The sequence below is a fragment of the Sus scrofa genome, chromosome 7 (assembly GCF_054392235.1).
Source record: "Sus scrofa isolate SSC_HxYL_T2T_F1_AM1 chromosome 7, Sscrofa_HxYL_maternal_Yorkshire_Landrace_v2.0, whole genome shotgun sequence".
Taxonomy (NCBI): Eukaryota; Metazoa; Chordata; class Mammalia; order Artiodactyla; family Suidae; genus Sus; species Sus scrofa.
In genome coordinates, this window is record NC_139389.1 from 87,845,275 (window position 1) to 87,864,875 (window position 19,601).

General features: G+C 35.5%; 1 protein-coding gene across 1 annotated transcript; it reads left to right on the forward strand.

Annotated features, from left to right (window-relative positions):
• The first annotated feature begins 548 nt into the window (after positions 1-548).
• On the forward strand, positions 549-1,487 carry LOC100519667 (olfactory receptor 4K13-like). The gene has a single exon (XM_003128778.2). It carries the CDS (start codon positions 549-551, stop codon positions 1,485-1,487), a length of 939 nt encoding a protein of 312 aa, XP_003128826.2.
• The last annotated feature ends 18,114 nt before the right edge of the window (positions 1,488-19,601 follow it).

Genomic DNA, 19,601 nt, shown 5'->3' on the forward strand with positions numbered 1-19,601 from the left:
AATTTCAGAACTGGCTCCTAGATTGTCATTGCCCTATATTCCATCTACTCAATTTCCTTTTTCTTGGTTCTGCTTCTAATTAGAAAATGATGTGACATGCTTTCATTTACATGATCCTTACTATTATTATGCAGGGAGAAATAGATTTCAAGGTGGAAAGGTCCCCTTTTTTGCCTATGGAGAACCAATAAATCTATTTCTCAAATTCTAAAAAGGTGGCAAGGAAATCCCTTACTCTATCACCAACTGAGATAATCACTTTTCTTAAGATGAGTCCAGATATGAGTTACATATTGACAGCTTCAATCTTCTTCAAACACCTTGGTTTATGACAGGTATTCCTCATGATCTCTTCTAAGAAAATCATGTCTGTCATTCTACAAAAAATTTGGATTCCGTGTTGTTTAAAATTTTTGATTATTTCGCACATTTCAGTGGATTTTAGAAAGCAAAGTTAAATGAATGTGTATTTTATCGCTCAACTTTAAATAACAGACTTTAATCTATTTTGATTTTGTTTTAGGTAGCATATATCAACAGCCAAACAAATGGAAAAGGAAAATCACTCCATAGTGTCTGAGTTTATTTTGCTGGGACTCACGGAGCTTCATGAGTTACAGATTTTCTTTTTCTCATTCTTTTCTATTATCTACATAGCCATTTTATTAGGTAACCTCATTATTATCTTGGTAGTGAAACTGGACCCTCATTTAAATTCTCCCATGTACTTCCTACTGGCCAACCTCTCCTTCATTGACATGGCTCTTGCCTCCTTTGCAACTCCTAAAATGATCAGTGACTTAATGAGTGAAAATAAGGCCATTTCCTATGAAGGCTGCATGGCCCAGATGTTTTTCCTTCACTTCTTTGGTGGAAGTGAGATGATGTTACTCGTAGCCATGGCAATTGATAGATTAACTGCCATATGCAAACCCCTCAATTACAAAAATATTATGAGCCATCGTGTTTGCCTCAGACTTGCACTCTTCTCCTGGACCACTGGTTTTGTGCACACTATTAGCCAAATGGTTTTCACAGTGACTTTACCGTTCTGCGGCCCCAATGTTGTGGATAGTTTTTTTTGTGATCTGCCTCAGGTGATCAAACTGGCCTGCACTGACACTTACACTTTGGAACTATTAGTCACTACATTCAGTGGACTACTCTCTTTGTTCTGTTTCATCTTTCTGTTCATCTCCTATAGCATCATCCTGATTACTGTCTGGCATCATTCCTCCAGTGGGTATTCCAAAGCGATGTCTACTCTTTCAGCTCATATTACTGTGGTGGTACTATTTTTTGGACCTTGCATCTTTATCTACATATGGCCATTCAGCCGTGTCTCTATAGATAAGATCCTTTCTGTGTTTTATACAATTTTTACTCCTCTTTTAAATCCAATCATCTACTCATTTAGGAATAAAGATATGAAGAAAGCAATAATAAAAATAAAGACCAGGCATGTGAGTTGCAGATCAACCTTTTAACTAAAATATTGCTATCATCAAAGGCATCATCATTGTTGCCATTTTTGTAATCATCCAAAGACACAGGTATAAGATTTTATACCAGACATAAGTCACATTTTGGGAAATAATAGTCTTTCTCTACACAAGCCTATATACAATAAAACATTCCTAATTGTGCATCTAAGTGCAGACCATTCCAATACATCATCATTCATTTATGTTGTAATTTTAAGTTTTTCTAGAAACTCAATTAGATTATAAGATACTGCTTATTGAGTTCTAACCACCTCTGAGGCACTTCACATGCATTTTCTCTTAATTTCACAACAATGAAAATGGAGAATATTATTTATATATTATCCACTGAAAACTGAGCATTATAAAATTTAACAAACTTGTCACAGAAATGTAAATACTAGACTTAGATCCGATGTCTAATTAAAAATATGTTGAATCTAAATTTTATTAGCATTCATAATTGTTGTTTCCTGTCCCTTCCTTTACATGTCATAGACCTCATGAAATAAATCTTTCCAACAAAAGAATAAATCAATTTTCCATTGATCTGAAAGTAAAATTTCACCAGCCATTTCAATCTCCTTGTGCCCCTGATTCAATAGAAAAGCGCTTATGAGCAGCTAAGGAGATTGATCCCAGGCATCAAGGTGTACTAGGACTGCTGTTACACAACAGGGTTGGAACGATCATGTCTGAAGTCCAAGTGATTCTCTATGATGCCTCACAGTATTTGCATATCAAGTTGTAAAAGTGTAAAAATTTACATAGCCTAGTAAAAATTAAAATTTGATTTACTCCACCAAGTAAAAATCACCGTCATCAGAGGTCTTGGATGAAGACAAAAGAAGAATGTAATTGAAAGTAAAAGAAGGCAGCCATAAATAAATATTCCAATAGTTTGCTATTAGTAGAATAATGATTATAGAAATGAAGAATGTCTTTTTCATAAAGTGTTTATGGTAATCGTGTATGCCTAGTATTTGTTAACAAATTTCAAATTAATTTTTTTTCTTTATCAAGATGTTAATTTACTATTTAGTCTCTGGGTTGTAGAATATTCATGTGGGATTATGACTAAATTAGAAAAAATACCAGTACCACACTGAGAGGGATAACCTATGGGAATTTTTACATTTCCATTTCCATTTATGTATGCAGGATAAATGAATCTTTAGGCTGAAACAATTGTCATTCTGTGGAAGTTTAAATAAAGGTCAAATGCTATGTAATAGGTGCTGAGCCACCAAACAAAAGGATGGTTTGAATGTTTGTTGACTTTCAGCCCCACATGAGCTCTTCTATAGTTTCCTCTCTATAGTAGAGAACTGCAAGCCTGAAAATAACATTTGGTAAATTCTCTTGCAAACTTATCTCTACCTGGGTCTATCAGTGGAAGACATTAATATGATATTGAAAAAGACAAGAAAAAGGGGGAAGCCTATGTGTCTCTGCTTTGTGTTCTGACAGCAGCAATATCAAGCAACTGCAGAGTCCAGAAATATTTGCAGGAGCCCACTCTTAAATTCTTACCCAGCAGTAGGATAGAGGTTCCAACAGCAGCAACAATAGCACTGTCCCAGAAGCATTTATGGGTTTTGGGTAAAGTCACTTCTTTGCTTATCTAGTCTTTGGACAGCTAGTTGCTGTCTACACTTAGTAAACTTGGAAACATTGTTTTCTCCTTTCGGCTCCTCATATTTGAGCTGCAAAGTTTTATTTTAGACTTCTTACTGTACCTTCTCTAGGTATCTGAAAGGCATCTCAAATCCAAGATGTAAAAACTAAATAATCACCTATCTTTCTAAACTTGTTATTTTTCCCGCACTCCCTATTGAATTAACAAGATCACTGTCATAAAATATTGACTATATACCCTGGGGTGAATATTACACCCTTGAAACTTATTTATTTATACCTAGTAGTTTGTATAATCCCCTATCTTGCCCTTCTCTCCACCCTACATCCTTCTGATCACCACTAGTTCGTTCTCTAAACTTGTGAGTCTGTTTCTATTTTGTTATTTTAATTTATTTTACTTTTTCATATTCTGCGTCTAAGTGAAAACATGTAGTATCTGAGTTTCTCTGTCTGACTTACTCACTAAGAATAAGACCCTAATACCCTCCAGGTCCAATCATGTTGTTATAAATGGAATATTTTATTCTTTTTTTTATGGCTGAGTAGTATTTAATAATACACACACACATTATATGACACATCTTTTGATCAAAGATTACAAACTTCTGGTTGTAAGATCAAAAAGTTCTGGGGATCAAGGGTACAGTACAGCCTGGTGAATTTAGTTAAGGATACCATATTATATACCTGAAAGTTGCTAAGAGAGTAGATCTATAATTTTCTCACTACCAAAAAATAGCAATCTTGTGACATGAAGAATATGTTAGCTAACTCTGGTGGTAATCACTGTGCAATAAGCCATCAAATCAACATGTTGTACACATTAAATATACAAATTTTATGTCCATTAGATCTTAATAAAGCTGGAAAAATATTATGATCTTGTTAAAAAAATGACACTATCAGATTGATGGTCCAAACTAGAAACCAAAATTTATTACCCATTACATATACATGGTCTGTGATGGTCCACATTTCTCTGAGGCTGTGTTCATGTTTCCTTATTCTCTTTTTTTCCTATCTGTTCTTGAGACTGTGTAACACCTATAGGTATAATACTCAGCTTCATTGATACTTTCTTGTATCAGCTTAAATCTACTGGTGAGCCCCTCTAGCAATTATTTCATTCCTGTTATTGCAGTTTTGAATCCAGAATTTCCATTTGGTTCTTTAAAAAAATAATTTCCATATCTTTGTTGATCTTCTCTATTTGATGAGACATTGTTATACTTTTCTCTATTCTTTAAACATGGTTTCTGTTAGTTCTGAGAGTATATTTTTTTCATTTTTAAAGTTTTATTGAAGTATAGTTGATTTACAATGTTATGATAATTTCTACCACATAACAAAGTGATTCATTGATGCATATACACATATCCACTCTTTTTCAGCTTCTTTTCCATATAGCTGCTTTGAAGTCTTTTTCTGCTTAGTGCAAATCTGGGTCTTCACAAAAGCAGGTTCTATTGCCCTTATACTTCAGTATAAGACACTCTTTTTTATATATTTGTTTCATTTTTTATTTTTGTTTAACAAACATTTTTGTTAATATATTGTAGCAACATTGGCTACTGACTCTGCCCTTTCAGTATCAATGTTCCTGTGATTGTTTGCTTGTTTAGTGTCTTGACTGAGCTAAGCCTGTGAAGTTTATTTCCTCTGCAGTGTGTAGCCTCTTATATACCTGTTTATATTTTTTTCCCCCTTGATTTTAATCTTCCAGTCCGGCTACCTCTGAGATATCATAAGCCACTTATTGGTCAATGATTTTGCCTAAGTCTTCTTGGACAGTTATAATTTTATCTTTTACTACTAGATGTGCATGTGTGTGGGAGGGTTGGGGTGGAGGCTACTAACCAAGTTTAAAGAGTTTACACCTCTGCTCCAAGTTTAGTCAGAAACTAGTAGCTGGATGCTCCCTCTCCAGTCATTCCTAAGATATGCACGAAATAGGGCTTTCACACTCTCTTCTAGACTATCAGGAATTTCTGCAGTTTTATTTTTAAGTTTTGCTTCCTAGGAGTTTTCCTTGCTTATTTTTCAGAGTATTAGAAGTTATATGTAAGCTTCTTGTGACAATGAAGCTTCCACCTTTTGTTAATGGGTATATGGGTAGCTTAGAGAATCTTGTCTTTCTGCTCTTGCCTTTGTCTGATTTCTCATACATGAGTGCAGCCATGGCATGCTCTTAGCTTCCCTTATCCCCAAGGTTGGCTGTGATCTCAGTAGAGTTTTTCTTGTTTGTCTCTTGCTTTGTTTCTCTATCTTAAATTGCTGTTTGCTTTGCAATTTGGTTTGTTGATAGTAGTATCATCATATTATGACTGTCCTCTTAATTGCTCTCCACAAGAGCCACATTAGGGTTTTTTGTTTGTTTGTTTGTTTGTTTTTGCTTTTTAGGGCTGTGCTGGCAGCACATGGAAATTCCCAGGCCAGAGGTCAAACTGGAGCAACAACTGTCAGCCTACACCACAGCCACAGCAATGTGGGATCCAAGCAGCATCTGCGACTACACACCAGTTCATGGCAATGCTGGATCCATGACCCACTGAGCGAGGCCAGGGATTGAACCTGTATCCTCATGGATACTAGTCAGATTCGTTTCTGCTGCACCATAAAGGGAACACCAAGCCCCATTGTTTTGACATTGTCTTTATACATGGAACACTCCAAGCTATATTCTGAACAAAGGCAGGCCCTTCAAGAGGAGCTGTGGAGTTCTTTATCCTTACAGTACACCTAGTCTTCTGGGTAGAACCCATTTGTCATTTCTGTCCCTTCCTGGAGGAGCTGGGGGAAGGGACAAAAGCTCGCTTCTCTCAGAATGACCTCCCTGCTCTAATGAGTGGGCACTTGGGGTAGGAGAGAGCCTGGCAGATCTCAGCCTGCTCCTTCTGGCATGAATGTCCACTTAACAAGTAAGCAGAGGATAGAGCTGCTGAGGAGGGCCCTAGTATTCTCAGCCTGCCATGACTGGAGAAGAACTATTAAGTGATTATTATTGTGGTAAGATCACTCAATATGAGAACCATCCTCTTGACAAAATTGTAAGTGCACACTAGAATATTGCTAACTATAGGGAAAAGGTTTTATAGAAATTCTCTAGAACTGATTATCTTTGCATAATTGAAATGGTATACCCATTAAATATCAACTCCCTGTTTACTCCTCTATCCAGCCCCTGCCAACCACCATTCAACTTTCTGTTTTCACGAGTTTAACTGCCTTAAACACCTCATATAAGTGGAATCTCTGTCCTACAAGTAGGTGTTGGGTGGGGAAATATCCTTTCCATGATTCCTACATAGAATAGAGCTTTTTCAACATTTATGGCCTTAGCCTCCCAGGGTGAAATCTGAAACCACAACCATCAACTGGAAGCTCTAAGGAAAGTGAGTCTCTGTCTTTTTGACTATACCTTTCTGGAGCAGAAGACACAAAGTAGAGTAGGGAAGGGCTTCCACAATATAGAGCTGGGAGGGAAGGGTAACGAGAAGCCGTGGTGTGGCTTAGATGCCAGACTCAGTGTTCTTAAGATTTACTAGCTTTTCTTTCTTTGTTGTTGTGTTTTTTTTGTTTGTTTTTGTTTTTTTAGGGCCACACCTGCAGCATATGGAAATTCCCAGGTTAGGGGTCCATTTAAGCTGCAGCTGCCAGTCTACACCATAGCCACAGAAATTCCAGATTATTTAACCGACTGAACAAATTCAGGGATCAAACCTGCATCCTCATGGATACTAGTAGGTTCTTAATCCACTGAGACACACCAGGAACTCTGTTGTTCTTCACAAGTTTCTCTACACAAACGTTTGTTTTAGGAGTTCCCGTCATGGCACAGTGGTTAACGAATCCGACTAAGAACCATGAGGTTGCAGGTTCGATCCCTGACCTTGCTCAGTGGGTTAATGATATGGCGTTGCCGTGAGCCGTGATGTGGGTTGCAGACGCAGCTTGGATCCTGTGTTGCTGTGGCTCTGGCGTAGGCCAGTGGCTACAGCTCCAATTTGACCCCTAGCCTGGGAACCTCCATATGCCGCCAGAGCAGCCCAAGAAATGGCAAAAAGAAAAAAAAAAAAGTTTGTTTTGTTGGGGAGATAATCCACCAGATTTCACAGTCTGACATTCCACAAATCCTACCTCTTTTGATTCTAATGCAGAAAATCTACAGACAGTATTTTGGAACTCACCGCTATATGAATGCTGCCATTAATCAGGCACACTCTGTTACCAAATCTTCACAATGCTTCCTGATAATTTAAATATAACCTCTTCTCCATCACTCTCTATGGCCTCAGATCAGACTTTCATCATTTCTTATCTAGATTATTAAAATAGCAATAATCACTTCACAATGCTACTACTATGACCTTGTGAAACTCAGTTCTCTTCATAGTCTCTATTTCAACATTCCAGTAGCTCCCTATTAAGTACAGAATATATTCCACACTGCCCTGAGTGATATTTAAGACTCTTCAAAGTTCTTATCTGAACCTCATTTTCTGTCCTAGCTATTTCCTGTTCCCTTAATATGTCAAACTATTCTATGCTTCCGTATCTTCCTACATATAATTATTTCTGCCTAGACTTTTCTTCTTGCTTCCCTTGGTAGGAAATCTGTATCTATCATTAAAGACATAATTGCCTCTTTTGGGAAATATAGCCTCTTTTATGAGAGATTTCCAAACTCTATAAAACTGTTTGATTTATTGTTTGCCTGTATCATCACAGTTAGCACAGGATTATTCAGGGACAGTTTCCAATAATAAGATTCTGAAATCCTTGAAGATGGTTTCCTGACATACAGAATGAGCCCTAGAAAGTTTCAAGCCTTGTTGAATTCAATACCTATTTAAGGCCTTATTGTAGTCACTAGAGAACTAGTTGTAAATAGTTTATTTCTTGGAACAATACCCTCACTGTAGTACTTATGCTGCCAGAAAATAAATTTGAAGTTAGAACACATACATTTTGACCCACATTACTGTTAGAGAAAATCAAACAATAGTATATTCAACCCTAAAGAGTTGAAGGATATCAGAGAAAGGAGACAAATTCACTCAATAAATCAACCAGAAGTAAGAAGTAAACACAATCTGTATACCAAGGAATATACATGTATATAATAAACTGAATATAAATCGAAAATATTAAACATTTAAGGAGAGGAAAGGCATACATCAAGAATCACAGAATTTTATCCTGGCTAATAATTTAGAGTACATATTTAATCAAGATGTAAAGAGCTACTAATGTGAGTTGTATGGAACCTGGAGGAATACTCCATTGGGTCAGAATTCATAGTTGAACCAAAAGAGAAGACTGAAGTAAACAGTCATCTAGAAAGTTACTTAAACCCACTGTCCAAGGAAGGTGAATACGTTTTCAGCTTGCTGTCTTCAATTAGGTATAAAAAATGAGAACATCTATTTACATGTCTTTTAATTTTAAAAGGCAAATAATCTTTACTAATAATTACCACATTGATTATTTTAAGTAATTTAATTTGTATGTTATGTGGTTATGCTCCATATGACAAAGTTTCTGAAGAAGGTGTGAGTTAACCAAAGACAGAGGAGTTGAAGGCATTTCTCTTCATGATCATTTGCTTTGGGCAAATTATTATTTAATAAGTAATTAGCATTCTGTATAATAGCTTATGTGTGCCAAAGTAAAGAGGAGGGGATACACAAAGACTGTATTATTTTATTTTATCTATTTTATTTTATTTTAGTTCAACTTCATTAGGGGCTTTAAAATATTTCTGCAAATAAACTTTGGATTGAAGATCATTCTAATTCTTAAAACTCAAGTAAATGATTACAAAATGGGAAAACTGATTTTACCTATAATATGAACTCTTTTTCAGTTAAATCATAAAGTAAATGAACAATGAGGTATCAGGACTGACACACTGGATAAAAATTATTATTAAAAAACATTATTTTACAATACGGATATACTTCCATTATTAACAATGAACTTGACAATCTATACTGAACCTTGATATATTAGCTAGTGATCAAGATCAGTAAAACACTAAAAAGTAAATATATATAACAAAAATCTCTCTCATTTTATTTACAATATTAATAGTCACATGATAACCAATAGAAGGCTATAAATTTACACCAACTGTAGTATAAAGTGTTTTTGAATGTTTCTTACTAAAAAGAGCAAAGGCCGTATTCCACTAAGAAATTACTTGTGTTTTCTGCATTCTGTAAAAATGGCTAAGATGAGCAATATGACAATAAACAAACTACATTTCTTTTCTTTTTCTTTTTTTTTTTTTTTTGTAACTGGGTCACCTTGCTGTACAGTAGAAAATTGACAGACCACTGTAAACTGGCTATAATGAAACAAACTACATTTCTTATTAACAAACACTATTGAAAGGTACACAGGAACCATTTCTAACCATCACTAATGATCTGCAAATCAAGTGATAGAATAAGTTATGTCTTGGGAGAAGAAGTTTTGCTTTACAGAAGAATGTAGAATTTGTATATAAAAATTCTCATCAACTGTAATGAATCATAATAAAAGCAAATTCTATGACAAAATCTACATTAAGTTGTAGGTTGAGTAGTGACTTTGACTGGAATTAAACAAGGACTTGGACATAAGATACAGAAATGTCAACTAAGTTGAAAGTTACTTATGACATCCTTTGTTGGCATGTTAACTGAACAGATTTTAAAGCCAGTGATGCAACGTACAGCAGAGTGAACAATATGATTAACTTTGTAAAAGCAACACCTTGTAAAACAAGAATTTATTATAATACTTTATGGTAAAATGGGTAATGATAATGAAACCATTTTGTGCCATATAAATATTCTCTGAAACTCTCATAGTAAGGTAAATAACAATAATTATTAACATTTTGGTGAGGATAAGATAGTTGTAACATTAATGTATAATATAAAATTTTACATAATTTATTGTGATTTATTCCCAATTTATCTCTAAAAATTTCCACTTCTTGAATATGTTAATGTGTATATAATGGGCTTTTAGGTATAAATTTATAACATATATGAGTCAATTTTTATATTAATGATGTTATGCTCAGAAAAGTTTGGAGAGTATTCATCTAAAAAATTGCCAAAAGCTGTTAAAAGGAAGGTAAGAAAATAGCATGGAATAGCATGATGTGAGGGAAAGGAAGTGTCCACTAAATCAAAGACGTCTACACTAACTATATCACAACCAGTCAACCAACACTCTCATGTCTATTTGAGTCATTCCTATGCTCAAGGAGAGTGACAGCATAGCACAGGGCCGTAAATTAAGAATGCACGTCCCTCCTGGTCATGCTATGGCAAGAGCCTCAGCGTTTTAACTACCCCCACTGAAATTTGGATTCCCAGAGCTCTAACAATTCTGCCTCCAGTGTGGTTCACATCTTTATAAAAGAGACAGAAAATACCATGCAGAAACACATTAAGGGCATCACAGAGAGTGAAAAGAAGATTTCTAATTTTGACTAAACCCATGAACATGTTATTCCTCATGATGTGCCTTTAGTACAGGTAAGGGACATAGAGAGCTAATTCATTAGAAGGTCAGTACACTGCCTGACCTTAATTAGGTATTTTAATTAATTTTGTGTTGGTGGGAAGGAAAAGGCTATGGTTTTGGATGAAATCACATACCTATTTCACAATGAGCTATAACCAACATTTCCTTGAAAATTTAAGAGACATATGCTCTCAAATTGATATTGCAGAGTAAAATTTTTCAGTAAATGATAAGCGACTAAGAATGATTGAATATAAAATTAAGAAAAGTAAATCTTGAGCATCCAGATAACTCATACCATCATTGAAAATAATGGAAAAGCTAGAAACTCATAATTTTATTTGCAGAATAGGGAAATTGTTCTTTTAATCAAGTTTCAGATACTGGTAGAACATGTAAATACACATATCATAATGACAGTTGAAATAGGAGTTTGCATGGGAGAATTAATGATGAGAACTATACGTTTAGAAAATCTCTGTATAAAACTTACTGTGAAGCCATACATAGAAAAGAGATCTTAAAGGAATAAAGAGGAAGCAGTCCTTACAGGATGTTCATATTCAAGAGAATTAAGGAAAATGTGAACACTTCAGGAAACTCATTATGAGTATTTCAAATACTATGAAAAATGCCAAGAAAACCAACAAAAACAGACAAAAGCAAGTTTCCAAGTACGTCAGTCAAAAATACAAATAGAGGACTTTAATAAAGTTTAAAACTATATGGCATTGAATCACAGTATGTCATTAATTATGTCATAATGAAACAATTTGAGGATAAGAAGCTGAATAGTACTATAAAACTAAAAAAGTGTATTTAAAAGCAGTAAATTAATATAATAAAATAATTTTAAGAATAAAAGCAAAAGATGTATAATGGCTTCTAAAGTTTTATTGACTATAACTCACATACTATAAAAATGAACCATTTAATACAATTGCACTGATTGAATTATTACATTCTCATAGCTGTTAACCATCACCACAATCTTATTTAAATCATTTTCACAACTACAGAGAGAAAATCTGTGCTCATTTGCACTCAATTCCCAGCTGAATGGATGATTAATATACTGTTTTTATATACTCGTGTTTCCTAGGTGTTTCATATAGTGAAATTATAAAGCATATGGTCTTTTGTTTCAGGCTTCTTTTTACTTAGCATAATTTTTAATTCCATTTATACTTTAGGATAAGCATGTAAAATTTTAGAAAACATGGGATCCATAAAGATTAAAATTATGTTTATTCTATTAAAATCTATAATGTAAAAGGAAGAAAATATTTACTTGAATCAATTATGTTTACATTAAGTAATATAGGTATTGTATATACATGAGCAAAAGCAGAAATATTTATATCCAACAATATACTAAAACAAGTCTCGGCTCATTCTTATCCTAATAGAGACTTACATGGAGAAGTCTCAGGATTATAATATTAGATTTACACAAATGACTCCGATGCAACACGTGCCTCTCAGTGTGTATTCTGTGCCCAGCCAGGAGCTTATACCCACATTCTCTCACCTAATACTCACCTCATATCCTTCGGGTGGTTCTATCTCTAAGACTTGGGAAGATTTAATTGGTTATATGTATCTTGATTGTGCATTTACTAAAGGATGTGTGGAGAATAAATGATTACAAAGTTCCACCCTAGCTCTAATATATTATTACCTTCAAATTCCTCCAAGGTGCACCGTAACTTAAGTAAAGATAATTAAAATGAAATGTGCAACCGATTACTCAGAGGAAAAAAATTTTCTTCACTAATAAGATTTTCGTCTAAGTTATATGATAGTTTGTTCCATTTGTATTGCCTTTGTACCCTCATAGTACAAGAATAGGTGAATTAAGTACAGAACCAAATAAATATTTTGATAAAGCTTGCACAGAAAGGAAGGAGAAGAAAAAGAGAAACAAATGCTGGTAAAATCAACAACATAAATGAATACCAGATTTCCCTCTGAAATAAATTAGAAGGCCAAAATAAATCTTTCTTAATCAAGTTATGCTTAACTGAATTAATTTCATGTGCAGGTTTTCCTATTGTTTGTTGTATCCCAGGGCATAAAATTCCATCTAACAAAGGCATTGGTTCTGAAATTATAGCTGGCGTATTCATTGTCTAACAATTACCAAGCCTTGACATTTCTCCAAAGTGCATTTAATTACTGCAATTACTGTCACAAAGGTGTCACTATCAATAATCCTGCCCACTCACGTGATAACCATGTAACACTGCCCTTCATAGAGGCATGGTGCAGCCTGTGCTCTGTGTGCCCCTGCAGGTCCACAGCCCACTGTTTAGCACCCACTCTGTACACTCCTGGACGGTGATCTACATTATCTTCATTTTTATTTCCCCTAATTGTTAGGCCATGACCATTTCTTTTTTTTTTTTCTAAATAGACAACATTTTATTTTATTTTATTTTTATTTTCCCACTGTATAGCAAGGGGGTCAGGTTATCCTTACATGTATACATTGCAATTACAGTTTTTCCCCCACCCTTTCTTCTGTTGCAACATGAGTATCTAGACAAAGTTCTCAATGCTATTCAGCAGGATCTCCTTGTAAATCTATTCTAGGTTGTGTCTGATAAGCCCAAGCTCCCGATCCCTCCCATTCCCTCCCCCTCCCATCAGGCAGCCACAAGTCTCTTCTCCAAGTCCATGATTTTCTTTTCTGAGGAGATGTTCATTTGTGCTGGATATTAGATTCCAGTTATAAGTGACATCATATGGTATTTGTCTTTGTATTTCTGGCTCATTTCACTCAGGATGAGATTCTCTAGTTCCATCCATGTTGCTGCAAATGGCATGATGTCATCCTTTTTTATGGCTGAGTAGTATTCCATTGTGTATATATACCACTTCTTCCAAATCCAATCCTCTGTCAATGGACATTTGGGTTGTTTCCATGTCCTGGCTATTGTGAATAGTGCTGCAATGAACATGCGGGTGCATGTGTCTCTTTTAAGTAGAGCTTTGTCCGGATAGATGCCCAAGAGTGGGATTGCAGGGTCATATGGAAGTTCTATGTATAGATTTCTAAGGTCTCTCCAAACTGTTCTCCATAGTGGCTGTACCAGTTTACATTCCCACCAGCAGTGCAGGAGGGTTCCCTTTTCTCCACAGCCCCTCCAGCACTTGTTATTTGTGGATTTATTAATGATGGCCATTCTGACTGGTGTGAGGTGGTATCTCATGGTAGTTTTGATTTGCATTTCTCTTATAATCAGCGATGTTGAGCATTTTTTTCATGTGTTGGCTGGCCATCTGTATATCTTCTTTGGAGAAATGTCTATTCAGGTCTTTTGCCCATTTTTCCATTGATTGATTGGTTTTTTTGCTGTTGAGTTGTATAAGTTGCTTATATATTCTAGAGATTAAGCCCTTGTCAGTTGCATCATTTGAAACTGTTTTCTCCCATTCTGTAAGTTGTCTTTTGGTTTTCTTTTGGGTTTCCTTTGCTGTGCAAAAGCTTTTCAGTTTGATGAGGTCCCATGGGTTTATTTTTGCTCTAGTTTCTATTGCTTTGGGAGACTGACCTGAGAAAATATTCATGATGTTGATGTCAGAGAGTGTTTTGCCTATGTTTTCTTCTAGGAGTTTGATGGTGTCCTGTCGTATATTTAAGTCTTTCAGCCAATGGGAGTTGATTTTTGTGCATGGTGTGAGGGTGTGTTCTAGTTTCATTGCTTGGCATGCAGCTGTCCAGATTTCCCAGCAATGCTTGCTGAATAGACTTTCCTTTTCCCATTTTATGTTCTTGCCTCCCTTGTCAAAGATTAATTGACCATAGGTGTCAGGGTTTATTTCCGGATTCTCTCTTCTCTTCCATTGGTCTGTCTGTCTGTTTTGATACCAGTACCACACTGTTTTGATGACTGTGGCTTTGTAGTATTTCTTGAAGTCTGGGAGAGTTATGCCTCCTGCTTGGTTTTTGTTTCTCAGGATTGCTTTGGCGATTCTGGGTCTTTTGTGGTTCCATATAAATGTTTGGATTGTTTGTTCTAGTTCTGTGAAAAATGTCATGGGTCATTTGATAGGGATTGCATTGAATCTGTAGATTGCTTTGGGTAGTATGGCCATTTTTACAATATTGATTTTTCCAATCCAGGAACATGGAATATCTTTCCATTTCTTTACATCTTCTTTGATTTCTTTGATTAAAGTTTTATAGTTCTCGGCATATAGGTCCTTTACCTCCTTGGTCAGGTGTATTCCGAGGTATTTGATTTTGTGAGGTGCAATTTTAAAAGGTATTATATTTTTGTATTCCTTTTCTAATGTTTCATTGCTGGTATACAGAAATGCAACTGACTTCTGAATGTTAATCTTATATCCTGCCACTTTGCTGAATTTAAGAATCAGTTCAAGTAGTTTTGGGGTTGTGTCCTTAGGGTTTTCTATGTATAGTATCATGTCATCTGCATACAGTGACAGTTTGATCTCTTCTCTTCCTATATGGATGCCTTTTATTTCTTTTGTCTAATTGCTGTGGCTAAGACTTCCAAAACTATGTTGAAGAGCAGTGGTGAGAGTGGGCATCCCTGTCTTGTTCCAGATTTGAGTGAGAAGGCTTTCAGTTTTTCCCCATTGAGGATTATATTTGCTGTGGGTTTATCATAAATGGCTTTGATTATATTCAGGAATGTTCCCTCTATACCCACTTTGGCGAGGGTTTTGATCATGAATGGATGTTGAACTTTGTCAAATGCTTTTTCTGCGTCTATTGAGATAATCATATGATTTTTGACTTTTCCTTTGTTAATGTGGTGTATGATGCTGATTGATTTGTGTATGTTGAACCATCCTTGTGAACCTGGGATGAACCCAACCTGGTCATGGTGTAAGATTTTTTTTGGTATGTTGTTGGATTCGGTTGGCTAAGATTTTGTTGAGAATTTTTGCATCTATGTTCATCAATGATATTGGGCGATAGTTTTCTTTTTTGGTGGTATCTCTGTCTGCTTTTGGAATGAGGGTGATGGTGGCCTCATAGAATGTCTCTGGGAGTATTCCTTCTTCTTCAACCTTTTGAAAGAGTTTAAGGAGAATCCACCTTATATGTTTGATAGAATGCACCTGTGAAGCCATCTGGTCCTGGACTTTTATTTGTAGGGAGTGATTTTATGACCTCTTCAATTTCATTTCTAGTGATCGGTCTGTTCAGTTGGTCTGTTTCTGCTTGATTCAGTTTTAGCAGGCTGTAAGATTCTAGAAAATTGTCCATTTCTTCCAGATTGTCAAACTTGTAGCCATACAGTTGTTCATAGTATTCTCTTATGGATTTTTGTATTTCTGCTGTATCCGTTGTGATTTCTCCTTTTTCATTTCTAATTTTGGTTATTTGGGTTCTTTCTCTCCTCTTTTTAGTGAGTCTGGCCTGGGGTTTGTCAATTTTGTTCACCTTTTCAAAGAACCAGCTCTTGGTTTTATTAATTTTCTCTATTGTTTTTTGAGTCTCTATTTTATTGATTTCTTCTTTGATCTTTATTATTTCCTTCCTTCTGCTGACTTTAGGCCTTTTTTGTTCTTCTTTTTCTAATTCGTTTAGGTGGAGGGTTAAGTTGTCAATTTGGGATCTTTCTTCTTTTTTGAGAAAGGCCTGTATTGCTATAAATTTCCCTCTGAGCACTGCTTTCGCAGCATCCCATAGGTTTTGAGAGGTTGTGTCTTCATTATCATTTGTTTCAAGGTAGTTTTTAATTTCCTTCTTGATTTGCTCATTGACCCATTGGTTTTTGAGTAGCATGTGGTTTAGTCTCCATGGAGTAGGTTTTTTCTCTTTGCTTTTCCCATGGTTGATTTCTAATTTCATGGCATTGTGGTCAGAGAAGATACTTGAGATAATTTCTATGCTCCTAAATTTATTGAGATTAGCTTTGTGTCCCAATATGTGGTTGATTCTTGAGAATGTTCCATGAGCATTTGAGAAGAATGTGTATTCTGCTTTTTTTGGATGTAGTGTCCTGAAGATATCAATGAAGTCTAACTTTTCTATGTTTCCTTTAGTATCTCTGTTGCTTTATTGGTTTTCTGTCTAGAGGATCTGTCCATTGATGTGAGGGGGGTATTAAGGTCTCCTACTATGATTGTATTCTCATCAATATCTCCCTTTATGTCTGTTAATATTTGTTGTATGTATCTGGGTGCTCCTATGTTTGGGGCATATATGTTGATGATAGTAACATCCTCTCCTTGGATGGATCCCTTAATCATTAAATAGTGTCCTTCTTTGTCTTTCTTTATGTCTTTTGTTTTAAAGTCTATTTTGTCTGATATGATCGTTGCGACTCCTGCTTTTCTGTCATGTCTATTGGCGTGAAATATTTTTCCCCACCCTTTCACTTTCAATCTATCTGTATCCTTTGTCCTAAGGTGAGTTTCTTGTAGGCAGCATATTGAAGGTTTTTGCCTTTTCATCCTCTCAGCCACTCTGTGTCTTTTGATTGGGGCATTCAGTCCATTGACATTTAAGGTGATAATTGATAGATGATTATTTATTGCCATTTGAACCTTGTGTTCCAGTTGATTCTATGGTTCTCCATTCTTCCTTTTTTTTTTTTTTTTTTTTTGGTTGGATGATCTTCTGTTATTATCTGCTTGAGTGTATTTTTTTTTCATTTTTTGCAAATGCAATATTTGGTTTTGGCTTGTGGTTGCCCTGTTTTTTAAGTATGCTAACCCCTTCCCATAATTGTGTGTTTTAGCCTGATGGTCCTGTAAGTTCAAACACTTCATTACTATATTAAAATTAAGAAGAGACACATACATATAAACAAAAAGGGTTATTTACCTCCTAACATCCCTTGCCCACATTTTATGGTTTTGATGACTCTTTTTTATTTTTTTATTTTTAATTTTATTTTGTTTGAAGCATGTTCATGATTAAATCTGTATGCTGCCTTATTTGAGTGACTGCTCTCTGATTGCGGTTTCCTCAGTCTTAGTTCTTCCTCTTCTTCTTCTTCTTTTTTTTTTTTTCTTTTCTTTTTTCTTCCCTTTCCTTCCTTTCTTTTTGGTTTAGAGAAGCCCTTTCAATATTTCCTTTAACCTGGGTTTTGTGTTGCTGTATTCTTTAAGTTTTTGTTTGTTGGGAAAAATTTTTATTTCCCCTTCTATTTTAAATGATATTCTTGCTGGATAGAGTATTCTAGGTTGCATATTTTTTCCTTTGAGCACTTTAAATATCTCTTGCCATTCCCTCCTGGCCTGTAGTGTTTCTGTAGAGAAATCAGCTGATATTCTTATGGGGGTTCCCTTGTAGGTATCACTCTGTTTTTCTCTTGCTGCCTTTAGGGTCCTCTCTTTATCACTAACTTTTGCCATTTTTATTATGATGTGTCTTGGTGTGGGTCTGTTTGGGTTCAGTTTGTTTGGGGCCCTCTGTGCTTCTTGTATCTTGAACCCAGTATCCTTTAGATTTGGGATGTTTCCAGCGATAATTTCTTCAAATATATTTTCCATCCCCTTATCTTTTTCTACTCCTTCTGGAATTCCTATTATGTGTAGATTGGCCCGCTTTGTATTATCCCTTAGGTCTCTTATATTGCTCTCCAGTTTTTTGATTTGGTTTTCTTTCTGTTGACCAGATTGAGTGATTTCCATTATTCTATCTTCCATATCACTGATTCGTTCTTCTGCATTATTCATTCTGGTTTTTACTGCCCCTAGTTCAGTTTGCATCTCTGCAAATGAATGTTCTAGTTTTTCTTGGCTCCTCCTTATATTTTCTAGTTCCTTTCTGAGGGTATCTGCATTACTGTTCATATCTTCTCTTAATTCCTTCAGTATTTTCACTATTTCTCTTTTGAACTCCAGGTCTGTCTGCCTGCAGAGATCTGTTTCATTGTTGACTATTTTAGGTGAGTTCTCCTGTTGGTTTGACTGGGGGTGGTTTCTCAGCTTCTTCATCTTGCTTGTTGTTTTCTTTCTCCTGAGGGAGTTGTACTCTCCGTTATCGGGCAGTGTTTGCCTTGTCACTGCCGTGGAATATTTCCTGAGGGCTGGCGTTGTTGGTCCATCTTTTTTGAGGCAGTGTGGCTTTTCTGGAGTGTTGATGGGGCTAACAGTGTTTCTTTGAAGCAAAGGAGGGCTTCCTGAGGGTAGACAGGACTGGGAGGTCCACACCACAATGGTAGCAGATTTCACTTGGTCCCATGACCATTTCTTAACAACATCTGAGATAAGAGAGCAACTCAGGAAATTAAGGTTGGATAATAGTGATATGATATTTCGAAAGGAGACTGAGTAGAATTGAAAACAATGGAATTACAGGTCACTGGAGAAAAGAAAACAGACACTTCCTAAGCATTTTAAAACTTAATTCATTCCCTTTTCCTGACATGAGGAATCTTAAAAAAGGACAGACTAAACTTTGCAGAACAGATGCTGACTCACAGACATTGAAAAATTTATGGTCTCTGGAGGAGACAGTTTGGGGGGTGAGGGGATGTGCTTGGGTTGTGGGATGGAAATCCTGTGAAATTGGACTGTGATGATCATTATACAACTATAGATGTGATAAATTCATTTGACTAATAAAAAAATAAAAAATAAGAAAAGCCTTAATTCAGTCACTTTTCCAAATATACCACTCTATTCACTGCTATTAATTCTTTTCTTCCTATAAGCCCTCATCCATTTTCTAAGACTGGTCCTTTTTTGTTTATTGACCAGTAGTACTCTCTCTATATTTTAAGTAGTTTAAAGATAGGGACAACTAAGCTTGAAACTGTATCTTGAAAGTAACACTTGGAATTAGTTCATCATTTCAAAAAATTCTTACAGCATCCTCGATATATCATGTGCTAAACTAAATATTTTCTTACATGTTTGATTGCTTTTTTTTGTTCATAAATTAATCTCTCTAGGTGATAAACTCTCTAGATACGGGGCATTGATTCATTCTGCATAAAGAAAAAAATGCAGTTAATT

Coding starts and splice junctions, on each gene's coding strand:
- LOC100519667 (XM_003128778.2), top strand. CDS start 549: ATGGAAAAGGAAAATCACTCCATAGTGTCTGAGTTTATTTTGCTGGGA.